General features: G+C 34.8%; 1 protein-coding gene across 1 annotated transcript; it reads right to left on the bottom strand.

Annotated features, from left to right (window-relative positions):
- Nucleotides 1-11275: 11275 nt before the first annotated feature.
- On the bottom strand, nt 11276-13179 carry LOC103327086 (uncharacterized). The gene is made up of 2 exons (XM_008229378.2): nt 12531-13179; nt 11276-12111 (listed from the first exon to the last, which is right to left on the bottom strand). The coding sequence occupies exons 1-2, from the start codon at nt 13156-13158 to the stop codon at nt 11339-11341; spliced, it is 1401 nt and encodes a 466-aa protein (XP_008227600.2). The 5' UTR covers nt 13159-13179; the 3' UTR covers nt 11276-11338.
- Between the last annotated feature and the right edge of the window lie 5479 nt (nt 13180-18658).

The following is an 18658-nucleotide window of genomic DNA, read 5'->3' as shown; positions in this document are numbered from 1 at the left end:
CTCACCAAGTTCTACGCTTGTGAAGCTTAGAGACATCACTGAGATCTATGCTAGATGCAATATGAGCATCATTGAGCCAAAGAATTTTGCAGAAGCTTCAAAGGATAAGGCTTGGCAAAAGGCAATGGAGATAGAAATGAAGATGATTAAGAAGAATGAGACTTGGGAATTAGTTGATAGACCAAGTGATAAACCTGTTATCTGTGTTAAATGGGTTTATAAAACCAAATTGAACTTGATAACTCAATACAGAAGCATAAAGCTAGGCTGGTGGTCAAAGGCTATGCACAAAAGCTTGGAATTGACTTCAATGAGACTTTTGCTCCTGTGGCCAAAGTTGACACAATTAGGACTCTCATAGCTTTGGCAGCTCAAAAGGGTTGGAAACTATACCAGTTAGATGTCAAGTCTGCATTCCTAAATGGTGTGCTTAAGGAGGAAGTTTATGTAGATCAACCTGATGGATTTATGATCACACACTATGAGGATAAGGTGTACAAGTTGAAGAAAGCCTTGTATGGATTAAGATAGGCTCCAAGGGCCTGGTATAAGGAAATCAATGCCTATCTCATTAGCTATGGTTATGTCAAAAGCACAAGTGAGGCAAGATTGTACTGCAAGACTAAGGAAGACTCTGGAACTCCAATTGTCTCAATCTATATTGATGACATTGTGTATACAGAAGCAGTGGAGAATTAATTGGAATTCAAGTGAAATGATGAGAAGGTATGAAATGACTGACTTAGGTCTTTATATCACTTTCTTGGTATGGCAGTGATTCAAACTGAAACTTGCATTTTCATAAACCAAAACAAATATGCACTAGCATTATTGAGCAAGTTTGGTTTGAAACAATGTAAGCCAGTTAGTACTCCTTTGGTGACAAGTGAGAAACTGTGCAAGGATGATGGAAGTGAACCTACAAATAAGAAAGAATACAGACAGATTGTGGGTAGCTTATTGTATCTGACAACTACAAGACTTGACATAATGTTTGCAGCTAGCCTATTAGCTTGGTTCATGCATTGTCCAACAAAGAAACACTATGTAACAGCTAAGAGGGTGCTGAGGTATATTCAAGGCAACCATTGATTTTGGTATTGAATATCAGAAGGGAAAAGAGGCTATCCTAATTGGATATTGTGACAGTGATTGGAGTGGAAGCCAAGATGACATGAGAAGCACTTCTGGCTATGCTTTCTCTTTTGGCAGTGGAGTATTTTCTTGGGCATCAGTCAAACAACACAGTGTAGCTTTCTCCACAGCTGAAGCTGAATATGTTAGCAAGTGAAGCTACTACACAAGCTATATGGCTAAGGTTTGTGCTAGAAGACTTTGGAGAATTGTAGACTGATGCAACCCCATTAATGGTGGATAATACCTCTGCCATTGCAATGACAAGAAATCCAGCTTTTCATCAGAAAACCAAGCACATTAACCGCAGGTATCATTTCATTCGAGATGCTTTGCAAGATGGGGTAGTGGACTTGAGGTACTGCAAGTCTGAAGAACAAGTGGCTGACATTTTTACTAAAGCTCTGCCTAAAGATCAGGTTCAACTATCTGAGAAGATTGCTTGGTGTTAAACCAATTAACAATTTAGAAGGGAGTATTGAAGTATAAATTGTTTCCAGGTTTAAATTGTTAGTTAGCCAGGTGTATGGCTCATATGCTATCACATTTTGTTGGACTTATAGGCCCAGATTCATGCCAAGTGTATAGCTCACAGGCTGGTACAACTGTGTATTGGCTGAGTAGTTTTTGTACTGGTTAAAGAATATACATTGATAGTGAAACGAGATCACACCATGAGTGTGTGCATGATTACAATCATTGCCTAACAGACTCTCTTTCTTTCAACGTCTCTCTCTCTTTTCTCTCTGAAACATTCTCTCATCAACTTTCTGTGCAAGGAAACCTGCTACTCTGTAAAACTCCAACCGTTACAGTCAGTTTGGTTTGTGTTAGAGCTATTTAAAATTGTTTGGGTACTTCTTTATGGTTTCAATTGTTTCCTATTTAAAGCATTGTATTGTATTTTCTGCATTTGTAGCCTTTTCATCATATCTTCGTCGTCTTCTTCTTTATGTAGTTTTCTTTTTGAATTTCATTCGATAAGAATATTGTTTCAGGTTTGTTCTATGGTTCAATAAGATGGTTATTTCTTGCTTTTCCTTTCTTTTCTTTAAGAAAGTTGTTAGTAGTAATGTATTTGATCACTGTCTTTCTTAAGGGAAAATTGGTTCTGGAGAGAAGTAGAGGGACACAGTGGGGAGGATGATAAAATTACAAAAATACCCAAAGAAAGGTTCACGGCAGCCTCTTTGCACCGATTTTGATCCCTCTCACCTGTACATTAGAGTAATTTAGAATATTGTTTTGTCACAAAAAAAAAAAAAAAACCCACTGATATTGCGTGCAATGATATATTCTTTTTGGTTTACAACTTTTAATCTAGGGCCACTTTTCTTGTTCTTATTTATCAATGAAAAAAAAAGGGATTTGTGGTGTTAATTTGGGACTGTCAATGGGCGAGACCCTATGATTCTATTGCTTTGCTAATGGGACTGTTAATTTGGGACTGTCAACGGTGTTACAACTTTTAATCTAGCGCTTGAAATGTTGTATGTGCTTTGCCAACCTTTGGTTATACCCTATAGCTACGTTGCAGCTGGACAGGCTTTACCTGACCAGAGATTACCACCAAGGGCTGAAGCTAAGGTCTAAGATTTTGAAAATAAAGAATTATAGTGCTAATTTTTAGAAAGCTCACACATCATCCTAACAAAATTAGTTCTCTCGATCCTAAAGATTTAACTCCATTCGATTACTCCACTTAACAAAAATTAACCTACCGACTCCACCCAACTTTTAGAAAATTTCTGATTCCGTCCTCTTATTACGTATGTAATTCAAGATGGGTATTGCCAAAAAGAGAAAATTTAAATGTGTGAATAGAAAGTGAGCACCTTGGATGAAACCCAGGTTGGGTACATATATACGTAGTTACTAATTTTTTTTTTCTTGGGTTTCTTGATTATCAATACTTATATATGGTCACTGTAATGACCTTTAGTTTAAAATCAATCATTTAAAGACCTAGTCAAATACAATAAATTAGACATGCACCATACAGGCCTAGGGGTTGTTTGGCATGACGGACTATTATAGACTAGATTAAATTATGGGACTATCTCATTAGGATTGGCCTAAGCTGGATTAAGTATTGACCTACGTTTGGTGCTCGTCGAAATAAGAAGTTAGAATTGTAAAAATAGTGAAGACCTATGTTTGGTTCTGTGTCAGACTAAAAAATAATTCTTATAATATTTAAATTTAATTGGGGTTTTTGACCTAAAAGATAAATAAATGCTACAAAGAAACCCAATTCAAAGATTTATAACAATATCTGGCCAAAAAAAAAAAGAAGAAGAAGATTTAAAACAATAATAAAAAGAAAACAAATAAATTTTTTTTAATAAAGAATAAAATTATGATATTTATTTTTTGCCGTCTCAAGATTAATCTTAGTTGGTCGAAACATTGTTAAAGGAGCTAAGCTCACTCTATATAATTCTAGGTTTTTCAGGGACCAAGTAAAACAATAATTAAAAAAATTATATATATATATGTATAATTTTTGTATATTTGACTTTTGACTTCAAACTGAAAAATATAATTTGGCAAGGTAAAAATTGCTGGCGATAAAGAAAGTATCACATCATGAATTATTAAACTTGTTTCAATATAAAAAAGATATCAAACATTTGTAAATTACCATAGTTTGATTTTCCAAATGCAATATAAAAATTATTATTGTAATATTTAAATTTAATTAAGGATTTTTATCTAAAATAAATAAATATTGCCAAACCCCCCCCCCCTAATTCAAAGATCTAAAACAATAATTAAAAGAAAACAAATAAAATTCTGATATTTTTTAAAGAGAGGCGTTGGACTCACGTATTCTATTTAGCGAGCGTGCTAAGCAAACTACTTTTCGTAAACAGTGAACTCTATACGATCTCATTTAAATTAGTCACCAAATAAGGGTTTCGAGTGCTATTTAACCCAGCTAATCCAATGAGGCGTACCAAACATGGGCTTTACTTGAGCATGTAGTATTCGAGAGAGAGTGGGTTTAGCTTCTCCTAATAGCTATGAATTTTAATTTATTGTTTTTGTTACCTAATAGCTATGAACGTGGAAAAACTGAAAGTAAACAGTGAACTCAAACAACATGTGAGGTGCAAGAGCGGGCAAGGACTTTGAACATTAATCGGGTCTTTAGGGCGGTATAAACGCTTGTTGCAGTAGGCATTAATAGATGGACTCAATCGCAAGCCTACACTAGCCTCAGCCTACGTGGACTCGACTTTACCACTACAAGCCTAAACCTTAGGTCATTTTTTTTAATACAAGCGATAGTCTCTAAATTACAAGAGGTATGAGGATTTTCCATACTACCAAGGTGCCAAATGGGTTCAAACCTTAGACCATTGGTCTGCAAGTCAAGACTCTTTTTCACTGGGTTAGATCACATTGCAATTCTATTTCTTTTTTATTTATTTATATACAAGCGATATTTTTCTTTTGAAAATAAATGATAGTTATTATTGATGAACAAACAAAAGTATGGTGTCGAATATGTGTAAATCTTCTATAGTGACCAAACACAACAACATGTTGAATTGATTTAGATAGAATCACATACAATCCAAAAATGACTAAAATCCTCAATTACCAACTAGAATCGTGGCTATTGATTTGACGGGGAGATTGTTTGGTTTTTTTTTTTTTTTGGTGGTGTAGCTGTTGCATTGAAGGGAAATTTGCCATTATCTATCCAAAAAAGGGGAGTAAACATTATGACTTCAATTTTTACTTACATATTGTATTTTCAATCATACATGTTTTCCACTGGTTATTTTTGATTTTGTGGTGCCGAATTCAAGGTTACCTTCTCTATTGCAAGTAGTCATGTTTTTATTTTATTATTATTATTAAATAATCTTGTTTAGGTAGTTAGGTTATACCTAACGTAATTGGAGTTATAAAAAAAAAGATTATATTTGACACGTGGCCATAGAGGTCCTCTTTTTTTAAAAAAAAATAGTACAGCCGATCATGGCTATAGTCCGTTTTTTTATTTTTTTAAAAAATAGACTAGTTTTGACACGTGGTGGCTAATTGGTGGGGTTCCTTTTTATATTAAAAATAGTACAGCCACGGCTATACTCAGTTTTTAATTTTTCAAGTACATAGCCGTAACGGGTATACTATTTTACACGTGAAAGGATTGTGCTTCTGTTCTATTTATATATATATATATATATATATATAATTTAGCCGTATTGAGGATCCTCAAATAATTATATTTGAGGGCGCTTTAGGGTACCTACAATTTTTTAATTCAAAAATCTAATTTTTTAGGTCTTCATTCATAGATCATCCTTACAAAAAATTAGACAATTTGAAACCGTTTACATAATTTGTTAAAAATCAATGACTACACGGTGCTTCAAGAAAATACTTTTCAATAACTCAATTGAATGGTCAAATGATATCGGATTCAAGTGATTTTTTGTAGAAATGATTTTGAATGTATCTACAAAATAGACGGCTTACTGGATTTGAAATACACGTGAATAAGAGGTTGCTTATTTGAGGATCTGTTCTCTTATATATATATATATATATATATATATATATATATATATATATATAACTTCCATTGAGGGATCCCTCAAATAAGCTTATTTGAGGGACACTCCTTGTAGGCTCTACTCCAGATTGAATTTTACTAATCAAAACCGTCTATTTTGTAGATACTCATTCAAAGATCATCTCTACAAAAAAAAAATCACTTGAATCCAATATCATTTGACCACTTAATTGAGTTATTGAAATTTTAGTACTTTCTTGAACCAACCGTGTTTATTGATTTTGTAAGACACAATTGGATGTCGAAACGGTTTCCGATTTGTATAATTTTTTGTAAGGATGATTATGAATAAAGACCTAAAAAATAGATGGTTTGGATCATTGGGAAAAAAAATTGTAAGGTACCCAAAGGGCGTCCCTCAAATAAAATTATTTGAGGGATCCCTCAATAGAAGGGGACTGATATATATATATATAGTAAATAGTATAGTCGTTCGACGCTACTCCATTTTTTTTCAAATGTTTAAAAAATAGTATAGCCGGTCGACTTTACTATTTTTTTATTTAAAAAAAAAAATTGTCTTCAATAAATAGTATAGACGAGAGACTATAGTCTTTTATATATATACTGGGATCCTTTTTTTCTTTTAATTTTTTTCCCCACTTTTCGTTTATGGATAAGAGTAGTTATCTATTACTATTAGGCCATTACCCGAGTCTCTATTGTCCTCTTTTAATTTTTTTACTTTTTTCAGAGTTATTACCTATATAAAGAATTTAGTACTTTCACGTTTAATACTTTATTATACATGTTCGTATGTACTTTTCAATAATACATTCGTGTTCTGTATACGTCTCATGTTTTTTTAAAATGGAATATGGAATAGTCATATTGTGCATGTACAAACGTATTTCTAATGTTTAATACACGTATTTTGTACAAAATTTGTAGTAAGACACAGAAAATTTACGTATTATACAAATAATTCTCACATACTATTGAATAAGAATAATATGTATAAAGTAGAAATTAATGCAATTAGGAGGGTCCTTTTTTCATAATTTTTTTAAATTAAATAGTATAGCCATGGGGCTAGACCGTTTGAATATAATGTATTTATATAGTATGGCTGAGCGGCTATACTTATTTTTGACACGTGGCGCTAGAGGTGTCCTCTTTTTAAAAATAGTACAGCCGCACGGCTGTACTCTATTTTTAATTGAAAAAGGACTAGTTTTGACATGTGGCGGCTAATCGGTGGGGACCTTTTTTATATTTAAAAATAGTATAACCGCACGGCTATTCACAGTAATTTTTAAGTATAGCGAATGGCTAAACTATTTTACACGTGGGCGACAAAGAATTGTGCGTCTGTGCTTTTTTTTTTATAAATATAATAAATAATATATGCGTGCGGCTATACCCGATTAAATGATTTTTTAAAAATAGTATAGCCTGGCGGCTTAATGTTTTTTTTTAAAAAAAAAAATTTGGCTTCAATAAATAGTGTAGACGAGTGGCTATAGTCTTTTATATATATATATACTAGGATAATTTTTTTCTTTTAATTTTTTTCCCCGAATTTTCATTTATGGATAAGAGTAGTTATCCATTACTATTAAGCCATTACCCGAGTCTCTATTTCCCCCTTTTAATTTTTTACTTTTCCAGAGTTATTACCCGCATAAAGAATTTAGTACTTTCACGTTTAATACTCTATTATATACGTACGTACATATTTTTTAATAGTACATTTGTGTTCTACACACGTCTCATGTTTTTTTAAAAGGAAATGTGAAATAGTCCTATTGTACATGTACATACATATTTCCAATGTTTAATACACGTATTTTTTTACAAAATTTGCAATAAGACACACAAAATTCACGTATTGGACAAATAACTCGCACATACTATTGAATAAGAATAATATATGTTATAAAAATAATATTACAATATTATATAGTGGTCAATTAATATCTACTTTGGATAAGTTGAAACTAGCAAATTAATATTAGGAGCAATACTGCAGTTGTCCATAAATAAATAAATAACTACCTTCAAACCTGTTGAATATTAATAAAATAAAAAAAGTTATATATCACAAGTAAAAAAAATTTAATTGGAGTGTGTGCCAAAGAACTAGTAATAATTATAGTATTAGTGAAATATTGTAGCTTAAGTATCATCTATCAACAAACAATCAGTAAGTGCGTAAACCTCCAGAGAAACTCTAGCCATCTCTCTCCTAAAAAACACTCTTACATCCATTTTCACTTTGAGCGGGAGGAAGCCACTTCTTCCTCCCCTCTCTCTTCCTCCCTTATCTTCTTTTCCTCCTTATCCTCTTCCTTCATTTGCAAAGACAGAAGGTTTCCTCTATTTGTCTTCGTTTTGTTATGATTTTTCATCCAACCATCACAAGCAGTTACGTCTCATTGTTGGATCTCCACATGCATTTTGGCATCGGATTTCCACCACCATCCTTTTTGTGATTTCTTTATGTTTGGAATAAGTCGCAAAGGCTTTTTGAGTTCTCTATGCAATTTTCACCTCATCTTTTGTGAGAGCTTTCCACCTTCCATTTGTGAGAACTTTTCCTCTCTCCTTTGTAAGAATTTTATTTGTATTGTTATGCCTTAGTTTTTTCAAGTTTGATCTCTTTTTTTATTATTTTGAGTTTGCAATCTTAGTTGAGATGCCTATGCCAGAGTTTTTTCAATCCTGCCTGATCGTTATTGGAGGAACATCTGATTGTCTTAATTTTGATGTTAGATCGCTCTATTATTGTAATGGCCCTTCATGGCTAGTTTGTATTGGCCCTTTGTGGCAAGTGGTTTTTTTTGGTTGAATTATGAATGCAATCCTAGAATTTCTCAACAAAAAAAAAAAGTACCATCTACCAACTAACATTTCTAAGAGTATGAATTATGACCCCATTTGATGGGTCAGACTGGACTAGATCAGTCCAATTAATTGGATATAGGTCCAATCCGGATTGGATTGGTGAGTTTTTACTTTGTTATATTTGGACAGTTTTACTATGATGGGGTAAAAGCAAATAATTAGTATGTGATGGGGCTTTCTTACTTTTAATTATGTGCGCATGTTTTTTCATAAAATTAATTATTTCTGATATTAAATCAACACAAAAAAAAATTATAAAAACTATTGAAGTCCAATGCAATCCAGTATAGTCTTGTACCAAACAGCGCAATGGACTTAAGTCTAGTCTAGTGCTGCTTATTGATCTACCAAACAACTCAAGGGCACTTCTATAATGATTGGTATTTTGGTGAGGGGGTTCAATCCAACCATTCAATTATAAAAAAAGTTCAAGTCCAATATTTTCTCTCTCTTGTTGGATAGTGGGATTGAACCCCTCCCACAACCCCCTCATTAGGGCATCTCCAACAGCCTCTTCAACATATTTGGAATTTTAAGATAGGTGAGCCACATCAGAAAAACTCTCTAATAGCCTCTTCAACCTCAATCATCAAAGCTACAACCTCTTTCTCTCTTCAGGACTGATAAGTTAACTTTGGCTCTTCAAACATTTAATTTTACTTTGGAAAAACAAAACCTACCTTGAAAATGTTAAAAACATGTTTTTTTTTCTTTTTCATATAATAAATACATAGACATTTTTCACATGTTTTCATATTTTTCATTATTTTCATGATATTGCATGAATTGAATTGAAGAGTCTATTGGAGTAAATTTTATTCAAGTAGCAAATAAGGCTTTTCAAATTGCCACGTAGGTTAACAAACTTCAATTTGAAGAGTTTTATTTGCTACTACTATTGGAGATGCTCTTATAGCATTTCCGAACAACTCAGAGGACTTAAAGTCCAGCCCAGTCCAACACTCCAAGTCTTATCCTAATCAATCCAATTCGGTCCACCAAACGGGACTTATGAGTTTTTGCTTTGGATTGGATCGTTTGTATAAGCACAGATGGTTGGTTTAGCGTTTTGGGCTTTGGGCCTATGTAACAAGAAATGAAAAGGTTTCAGAGTGATAGACCATCTTCCATTTTTCTGGTGAATATTTTTCTCTTACAATAACAAATTGGAATGTATGATCATATATCCAACCACATGGATTTGGAGTGGGTAAGCACTGAGACACAACCAAATCCAATCTTGGTCATTCATAAATAAATAAAAATGGAAAGGAGAGACCATGAACCAAGTCCTATTTTTTTTTTTCGGAAGAACCAAGGCCTATTTCTTCGAAAAGAAATGCACTAAAAATTATATTTGCTTATTATATGGGAAACCACTAAAGATTGCTTATGACCTTTATTAGGTTTTGGGATCTTAGGTCTAATGTTCTTGAACTTTGACCCGATTTGCATTTTGGTTCCCTCAATTTTCAAAATCGTTCCGTGGTCCTTCAACTTCAATTTTGTTAGGATAAATGGTCATACCTTCAATTTTGTTATCTTTTCCGTTAAATGCAAGGGCAAAATGATCTTTTTGTATTATTTTTAATTTTGACCATATGAATATTCCTTTCTCCCAAAAAACAAAAATATAAATAAAAACTAAAAACCTTCTAAATATTCCTTTCACCATCTGAATATTTTTAATTTACCCGAGGAGTGAACTAATTTCTAATTTTGACCCTCAATAGTAATAGAAAAAGTTAACAAAATTGACGACATGACCATCTGTCCTAACAAAACTAAAGTTGAAGGACCATGGGAACGATTTTGGAAATTGAGAGATCAAAATGTGAATCATGTCAAAGTTCAAGAACTATTGAACCTAACAACCCTAAATTTTGACTAATGGGAGCAATAGGCCAAACCGACCTACAAAAACGAAACGGTCCCTCCGTAACCAATCATCCATAATATCAAATAAATTATTTTCGTCTTTGGTAAATTTACCAAGGGCTATAGTCATAGTGGTCCTCCTATTCAACTACTTCAACCATTTTCAAACACCTCATAGCATTTTCTGAACGTTTGAGGCTTCTATCATTTATGTATTATTTAATTTCTCGTACACTGCCCCTTCTTTTGAATTTCAAATAGAAAAATAATGACCTGAGTTTAATCCATGAACTCAATTTGATTATCCCTTCCTATTCTTAATAATTGCCCGAACCATGAATTGTTTTATGATCCATCAATCAGATAGATGAATTTTAGTCTCAGATTTGATTTTCATATGCTTTCTTGTAAACCCATCATATTTTGATCTTGGAATAGAGTAGGAATATCTTGTGGTTATGGTGAGACATTGAAGGACAATTAAATTGAGTAATGAAGATATGTAGTTTGATGTGAACCATTTCGGTTTTCTTTATAAAACCTAATGGGTGAACCCAATCTTTTGGTTTGGGATGAAATTTAAATTAGGTGACAAGTAAACAACAAAAGTCAAGCAGACATGGTAGAGAACATCCAAGTAGAGGTTCCAAATTCGGATCCGCCATTAAGATGAATATACTTATTTCTTTTAGTTGTGTTAAGAAGCACATAAAAAATTATGCTAATAATTTCGCACGTTATAACAACTTGAGTTTATAGAAATCAACAATACATGACCAATATTACACCAATATCAATTGAAAACTGCTAGAGCCAGACATACCATTTCATGAGTCTTGGCCTTTATTATTTATTACATATATCAATAGTACTCCAAGAGATATTCAATCACCTCTTACAAACAACTCCACGGCCATCCTTCCCACTAGCACAATTCATATACTCAAAGCTCTCTGAAGAGTTGTTCTTAACAAATTCCCCACTAAACCTTGAAACCGCACAATCAGAGGCAAAGATACTAGAGGATGCAAATTCTTTGTCCCCACCCAAAACAGGCATCACCACACCCATCTTAACCCTGCTCACGTAGTTGCTTGCATATGTTTGGCCCAAAACACCATTCACTTCCCCACTTAGAGCATAAAACTTGAAGCTCAAGTCAAGATGAGCAAAGCAATCCTCTTGCGTAACCCCATATTTATGGATCATGGAGTCCTTTTCTGTTATAGGCACCACCACTGCTTTGATCTTGAAGTTCCCTTCAGCTTCGATTTCTATCGAATTTGTGTTTTTTGTCCTTGCGATGCTGAGTGTTCCTGGTGATAAGATTGATTGCCAGTTAGCACCTTCGCTGTCCAGGAGGTTTATGGGTTCGCCGTCGATGGATAAGGAGAGACGGTCATTGGAGTCATCCCAAATTGACGTGGTTTTGGCACCGATGAAGAGTTTGTGGTTTCCAAAGCGGATCCCTAGAGACTGCACCCAAGTGAAGTCCCTCTCCATGTTTTGGTTTCTCTTGCCAATGAAGTGGGCGTTGATGTGGAGATTTGAATCAGAAACTATGCAGAAGTCTTGGTCTTTCTTGCCATGGAAGTAGAAGGTTATTCCATCACCACCAATGAATCTGGGGTCTTGACACACAGCCCCTGGCCTGTTGCAGTCTGCAATATTATATTCTCACATATATTAGTGGTGTGTAATTATCAGTTAATTATGTGACTAAGTTTACTATAAACCCAGATTTATCAAAATCCATTCTAATTATTTCTTCCAGAGTTATGATTTAAATAATTATGACAAAAGAGTAATTTCACAACAATCATTATAAACTACTTGTGCACATAACAAATAAATAAATTTGTACACAAAATAAATAAATATAAAAGCTTGGCTAGATATGTTTAGACAACTTTAGCTTATATAGGATGTAGCAATCGATAATTGTTATACAATTAACACATAACAGTAAAGGATGTTCAACTAGCATAGTCGTATAATCGTATTATTGTAGGAAAAAGAAAGGGGTTAGTGGAAATCACATTCTAATAAATTACATAAACAACAGGTTTTGTGAACTTACTGCAAACAGGACTGCATGTGACGCAGTCAACTTCACATTGCTCAGGGCAAGCACTAGGACATGTATGCTCTAGGCCATAACAATGAGGGTAGTTCTTGTTCTTGCATTTTCTCTTTTCTCCAGAGGTCTCTGAAGAAGGGGGAGGTGGAGGATATGAGGAAGGTGGTGTAGAAGTAGAGGGTGGTGGAGGTGATGGCGTGGAAGCAGGAGGCGGTGGAGATGAAGGAATAGAAGTAGGGGGTGAAGGTGGAGTGGTAGTGGAAGGAGGGGGAGTAGGAACAACTGAAGGTGGATGTGGTGGTGAGGGGTACGCCTTTGGAGGCGGAGGGGGTGAACGATGATAATACTTTGGAGGTGGAGGAGGGTGCCTACGTCTTGGTGGCGGCGGCGGTGGAGATGGTGGTGGCGGTGGCGGCACCTTACAAACAGGTTTGCATTTCTTACAATCCACAACACAAGTGCGGGGGCATGATGCAGGGCAATAGAGGTCTTTGTGGTAACACTTGTAGAACTTTTTGTCTTGGCACTTGACTTTCTTAGGCTTTGGATGAGAAGTTGCTGCCTCTGCCGCAACAAGCATCAAGAGGATGACCAAAAACACACCTAAACGCACCATAGCTTGAGCCATTGGTGCTGAATTGTATGTGGGTGTTGGAGCTTTGTGATTATGACTGCTATTGATGCTGGCCTCCCCTTTTATAAGGTCTTGAAAAATATCAAACTTTGCATCTTGCTCACACTAAACGTAAAGGTGTTCTTTACTTTCCACTCCACTTGTTCTCTCACACATGGGCACTCAAAAAGTCAGATTTTTGCTGGCCCTAAAATTAATCTAAATATTGGTCGGTATACCTTGGCACATGTGTTAATTCCACCCACACTTAGCCTCCTAAAACTTAATATATCAATGCATCTGCCATTTTGATAACCCTAGTTAGCAAATTCATGTATTATATGTATGATTACTTTAAAAAAAATACTTTTGTTTTTAATGCAAATGTATTATTCGCATATTTCATCTGTATTTTGCACGTATTATTGAAGAAAAAAATAATTATAAATAACAAAATTTAAATTCAAAATTTTCACCGTGTGTTTTAAAGAAATTTGCCTAATCATTTTTACATATGTATTATACCCATCCCTTGTTTTACTAACTACGTTGATAATTTTAGTTTATAGAAGTAGAGATGTTCCAATTTAAAAAGAGTATTTACAAATCTATTTAATTTATGGTTTCGATGGATTGACCGCCAACAAATTGCAAAGGGTCAATCACGTACACTTGTAATTAAAGGTAGATCCATATCTAAACGGGTGTGGAATAGGAAATTAATCCCCTTTTAGAGGCAGGCCAATGGCCATGCGTGCGTCTTGTAAAGTTTCATCTTTTGGCAATGACCTTACCAACTTGCAAGATTTCTTAGACTCCTTGTACAACTTTAAGAGACATTATATAAATGTTGAGCTACGTTGCAGCTGGACAGGCTTTACCTGACCAGAGATTACCACCAAGGGCTGAAGCTATGGTCTAAGATTTTGAAAATAAAGAATTATAGTGCTAATTTTTAGAAAGCTCACACATCATCCTAACAAAATTAGCTCACTCCATCCTAAAGATTTAACTCCATCCACTCCACTTAACAAAAATTAGCCTACCGACTCCACCCAACTTTTAGAAAATTATTTCTGGTTCCGCCCTTTTATCACGTATGTAATTCGAGATGTGTATCGCAAAAAGAGAAAAAATTAAATATGTAAATAGAAAGTGAGTACCTTGGATGAAACCTGGGTTGTGTACATATATACGTAGTTACTAAATTTTTTTTTTTTCTTGCGTTTTCTTGATTATCAATACATATATATATATATATATGGTTACTGTAATGACCTTTAGTTTATAAATCAATCATTTAAAGACCTAGTCAAATGCAATAAATTAGACATGCACTGTACATGGCTCTTTTACTTGGGCATGCATATTTGAGAGAGAGTGGGTTTAGCTTCTTCTAATAGCTATGAATTTTATTTTATTGTTTTTGTTACCTAATAACTATGAACGTGGACAAACTGAAAATGAACTCAAACAAAATGTGAGGTGCAAGAGAAAGCAAGGACTTTGAACATTAACTGGGTCTTTGGGGCGGCATAAACGCTTGTTGCAGTAGGCATAATAGATGGACTCAATCGCAAGCCTACGCTAGCCTCAGCCTACGTGGACTCGACTTTACCACTACAAGCCTAAACCCTATAGTCATTTTTTTTTTTAATACAAGCGATAGTCTCTAAACTACAAGAGGTATGAGGATTTCTCACACTACCAAGGTGCCATGTGGGTTCAATTCAAACTTTAGACCATTGGTCTGCAAGTCAAGACTCTTTTCCACTGAGTTAGACCATATTGGCAATTCTATTTCTTTTTTATTTATTTATATACGAGCAATATTTTTCTTTTGAAAATAAATTATACTAGTTATTATTGATAAACAAACAAAAGTATGGTGCTAAATATGGGTAAATCTTCTCTAGTGACCAAACACAATAATGTGTTGAATTGATCTGGATAGAATCACATACAATCCAAAAAATGACTAAAATCCTCGATTAGCAACCAGAATATTGATTTGAGGGGGATTTCATTTTATTTTATTTTATTTTGGTGGTGCAGCTGTTGCTTTGCCATTGCCTATCCAAAAAAGGGGGAGTAAACATTCTGACTTCAATTTTCACTTACATATTATATTTTCAGTCATACATGCTTTCCACTGGTTATTTTTGGTTGTGCAGAATTCAAGTTACCTCTATTGCAAGTGGTCATATTTTCTTTTCTTTTTTTGTTAGGAATTATTTTCATTCACTTTTAATTCGTTTAGGGGGACATTGTTATGACCAACTTTTGTAATTGGAGTTTTTGTATAAGAAATGCCAAAGGGGGAGATTGTTAGGACCATTTTTGTATATTGGCAATTTCCTGTTGCAAAAATATAGAGTAGATTTTTTTAGTGTAACATATAGTTTTTAAGTGACATTTTGCAATCCTGGATCAATGTGGCTCAGAGACAATGCCAAGGTAGGTTTTGCATCCATGCTTTCATATTTGCACATTTGGAAGTTCATCAAGAGTGGTTGTCATATGTATAGGGCTTATATATATAGTTTCAGTCCTACATAATCCAGTGTCAGACATTAATGAGTTTAACGATGGTTTAATACGATTTAGTTGGTGTTTATTTATGCACGACTTTGTGCCGATAAAAAGGTTTTTTTGTCTTTTCAGCTAGCTATTTAGTTAAGTGGCTTTATTTGTTTTAAAGAAAGACTATTTGTGCAAAAGCCCATTTTTGCTTAAGGTCTTTTTGTCTTTGACCTAGTCTTGAGCATAAAAAATAAGAAAGTAACTTCAGCCACTTTGTTCTCTGTGACTTTGAAAAGAAAATCACGAGAGAATATATATATATATATATATATATATTTAGAGAACTTTTGACCGTTCATATTGAAAACTCAAATGGTTATTCCTTGTTGGCCTCCATGAGTGATCAAACCATCATCTTTTTATATATTTGTGAGTCCATGAGCATTATGCATGTTGGTGATCAACAATTGTGCCTTGAGGTGTGAGCAGCCGAGACCAGGGTTGTGTCATCTCTTGTTAAAAAGTATTTTATCATTTGATATAATAATTATGAATAAAAAAAATACGAGTGTAACCTAAAAACCCCAAAATTCCCCAACCATCTAATCTCCAGGCTCATGGGCATCTCATCATGCATAATGGAATTGGAGATGGGCTAGCTCAGTTTTCATTCCTACTACGCCACTAGGTTGCTAATATATGCCTATATTATTTAGACTTAAGTGCTACAGTGCCCCTTGAAACATTGGTCAGTTCTCACTTTACCCTCTGAAAGTTAAAGTGACCTACTTTGCCTCATTGACCAAGGTTTGATGTTCCACATTGCCTCTTCCGTTAATTCCATCTAAAAGTCTGTTAAGTTTGATGACGTGGAAGGGGTATTTTAGCAATTTTATGCACCTAGGTTTTTAATTACTTTAAAAAAAATTAAAATATAAACATAAAATTGAAAATAAAATAGATTTTAGAAAGGGAAAAAAAAAAAACAAAAAACAAAAACCAAACCATCCCCTTTTCCCCCAATCGCACCAAGTCCTTCCTTCCTTCTTTGTCCGTAACAACACCCCCAACGCACTGAAACCCAAAGCTCCCCCAACTGCAACCCGCCCTTTTCCCTGCGTAACTTGAAAGCCATCACCCCCACCCGCAACCCATCCCTCCTGCAGAACCCAAAACCTATTCCTCCACCACCCCCAACCTGCAACCCACCCCTCCTCGCAGAACCCAAAACCCATCGTCCCCCTTCCCCGGTAAACCATTCTCCTGGGCGTAACCCAAAACCTACCCCTCGGCAAAAATCAAAACAACCCATCCATCCCAAAAATCGAAACAACAACCCTCCCTCTGTTTTTTCTACCCCACTGCCACATAACCCCAACCCCCATACCCATTAGTCAGCTTTCAAGTTTTCATGCCTCCCATCCTAAAACAACGAAGAGAGAGAGAGAGAGAGAGAGAGAGAGAGAGAGAGAGTTGGGCTGCCAATTATCTCCATCTAGAATAATATAGTTATTTTGGAAACAACATTTTTGTTATTCGCAGAAAAATAGCAAGGAGCCCCTCTTTGGTACATTCATGTATATCTTGAAATGTGTTTGCTACAGTTGTTCTTAGTACATGCATTTGTATTTCTTAATGCAATGACTTTTGACAGGATAATCTCTTCACTGTTGATATTCTCTCAACTTGCAATCTTGTAAACTATTTTGGGAAAATGGTTCATGGAGGTCTGGTGTTGGTCAGATCACTGTGTATCAGGAAGGTTAGTTTACGATATGAGAGAGAGAGAGAGAGAGAGAGAGAGAGAGAGATCAATTTTTTAAAGTTTTAAATTTTATGTTTGTATTTTAATTTTTTAAAGTAATTACTTTTTTATTAATTTTTTTTTATCAATGATGAAGGTGGGCTCCACTTTGTCACATTACCCACTCAAATTTATGAATAAAAAACTTAGGTGCACAAAATTACTATAACACCCCTACCATGTCGTCAAATTTAACAGATTTTTGGATAGAATTGACGGTATGGGGCACTGTGGAACATCAAACCTTGGTCAAGAGGGCAAAGTAGATTACTTTAACTTCCAAGAAGTAAAGTGAGAATTGACCAATAATTCAGAGTGCATTGTAGCACTTAAGCTTATTATTTATTGAGCCAGGTATGGATGGGATGCTGATAACAATAACATCTACGACATGTCTCCGACTAGGAATTTTTAAAATTCAAGGATCCCCCGCCCTTGATTTTTCCCCAAAATATTCCCTCATTAGAGCGGTTCCACCTGCACCCAAGGCTAGGGGGAAAAAAATGGAGTTCCAGTGAGCACCAGCCCGGGTGTGGGACCCACCTCCTCGGGCCCAAGGCAAGTTCGCATGAGGTCCAAAACGAGGAGGGTATCAGAGCGCTACAAGAATCGCTACAAGATCGCTCTGATCGCTACAAGGCATCGATTTGATTTTTTTCCTGTTGCCACGTGGCGCGTCTGGGCTCTCCGATCGATTTTTCCTCCAATCCAACGGCAGCCAATTTTTTTGCCATAAAATACTGGAAAAATTCGGAAAATTTTTTAAAAATACCCAAAATTAATGAATTTTTTCTATAAATACCACCTTTTTTTAAATTTATCCAAATTTGAAATTGAAAATTTTATCCGATTATGAGATATGAATAGTATTGACACGTAGGAACCCGAAAATCTTATCCGAAAATATTATCCAAATTAATTATTGAGGTAAAAAGTTGTGAATAAAACAAAAATGAATAGAATCGCTTAGAAGGGCAACGGTGAAACACAAAATTGATTTGAAGGCAACCACTATTCACGTGAATAATGCCGCTCTAGCCTCGCTACAAGAATGCTGAAATGTTTAGGGGATGTGGTAAGAACTCCACACGGGAATTTTTGTCATCACCCATGGATGTGTGAAACCCCCCTCCCCAAAAAACAAAAAGAAAAACAAAAATGATAGTAACGTGGTGAAATGGCATCATT

Source organism: Prunus mume, linkage group LG1, assembly GCF_029339155.1.
Source record: "Prunus mume cultivar Tortuosa linkage group LG1, ASM2933915v1, whole genome shotgun sequence".
Taxonomy (NCBI): domain Eukaryota; kingdom Viridiplantae; phylum Streptophyta; class Magnoliopsida; order Rosales; family Rosaceae; genus Prunus; species Prunus mume.
The sequence above is the reverse complement of the archived record's forward strand: the minus strand, read 5'-3'. Positions and strand labels throughout refer to the sequence as shown.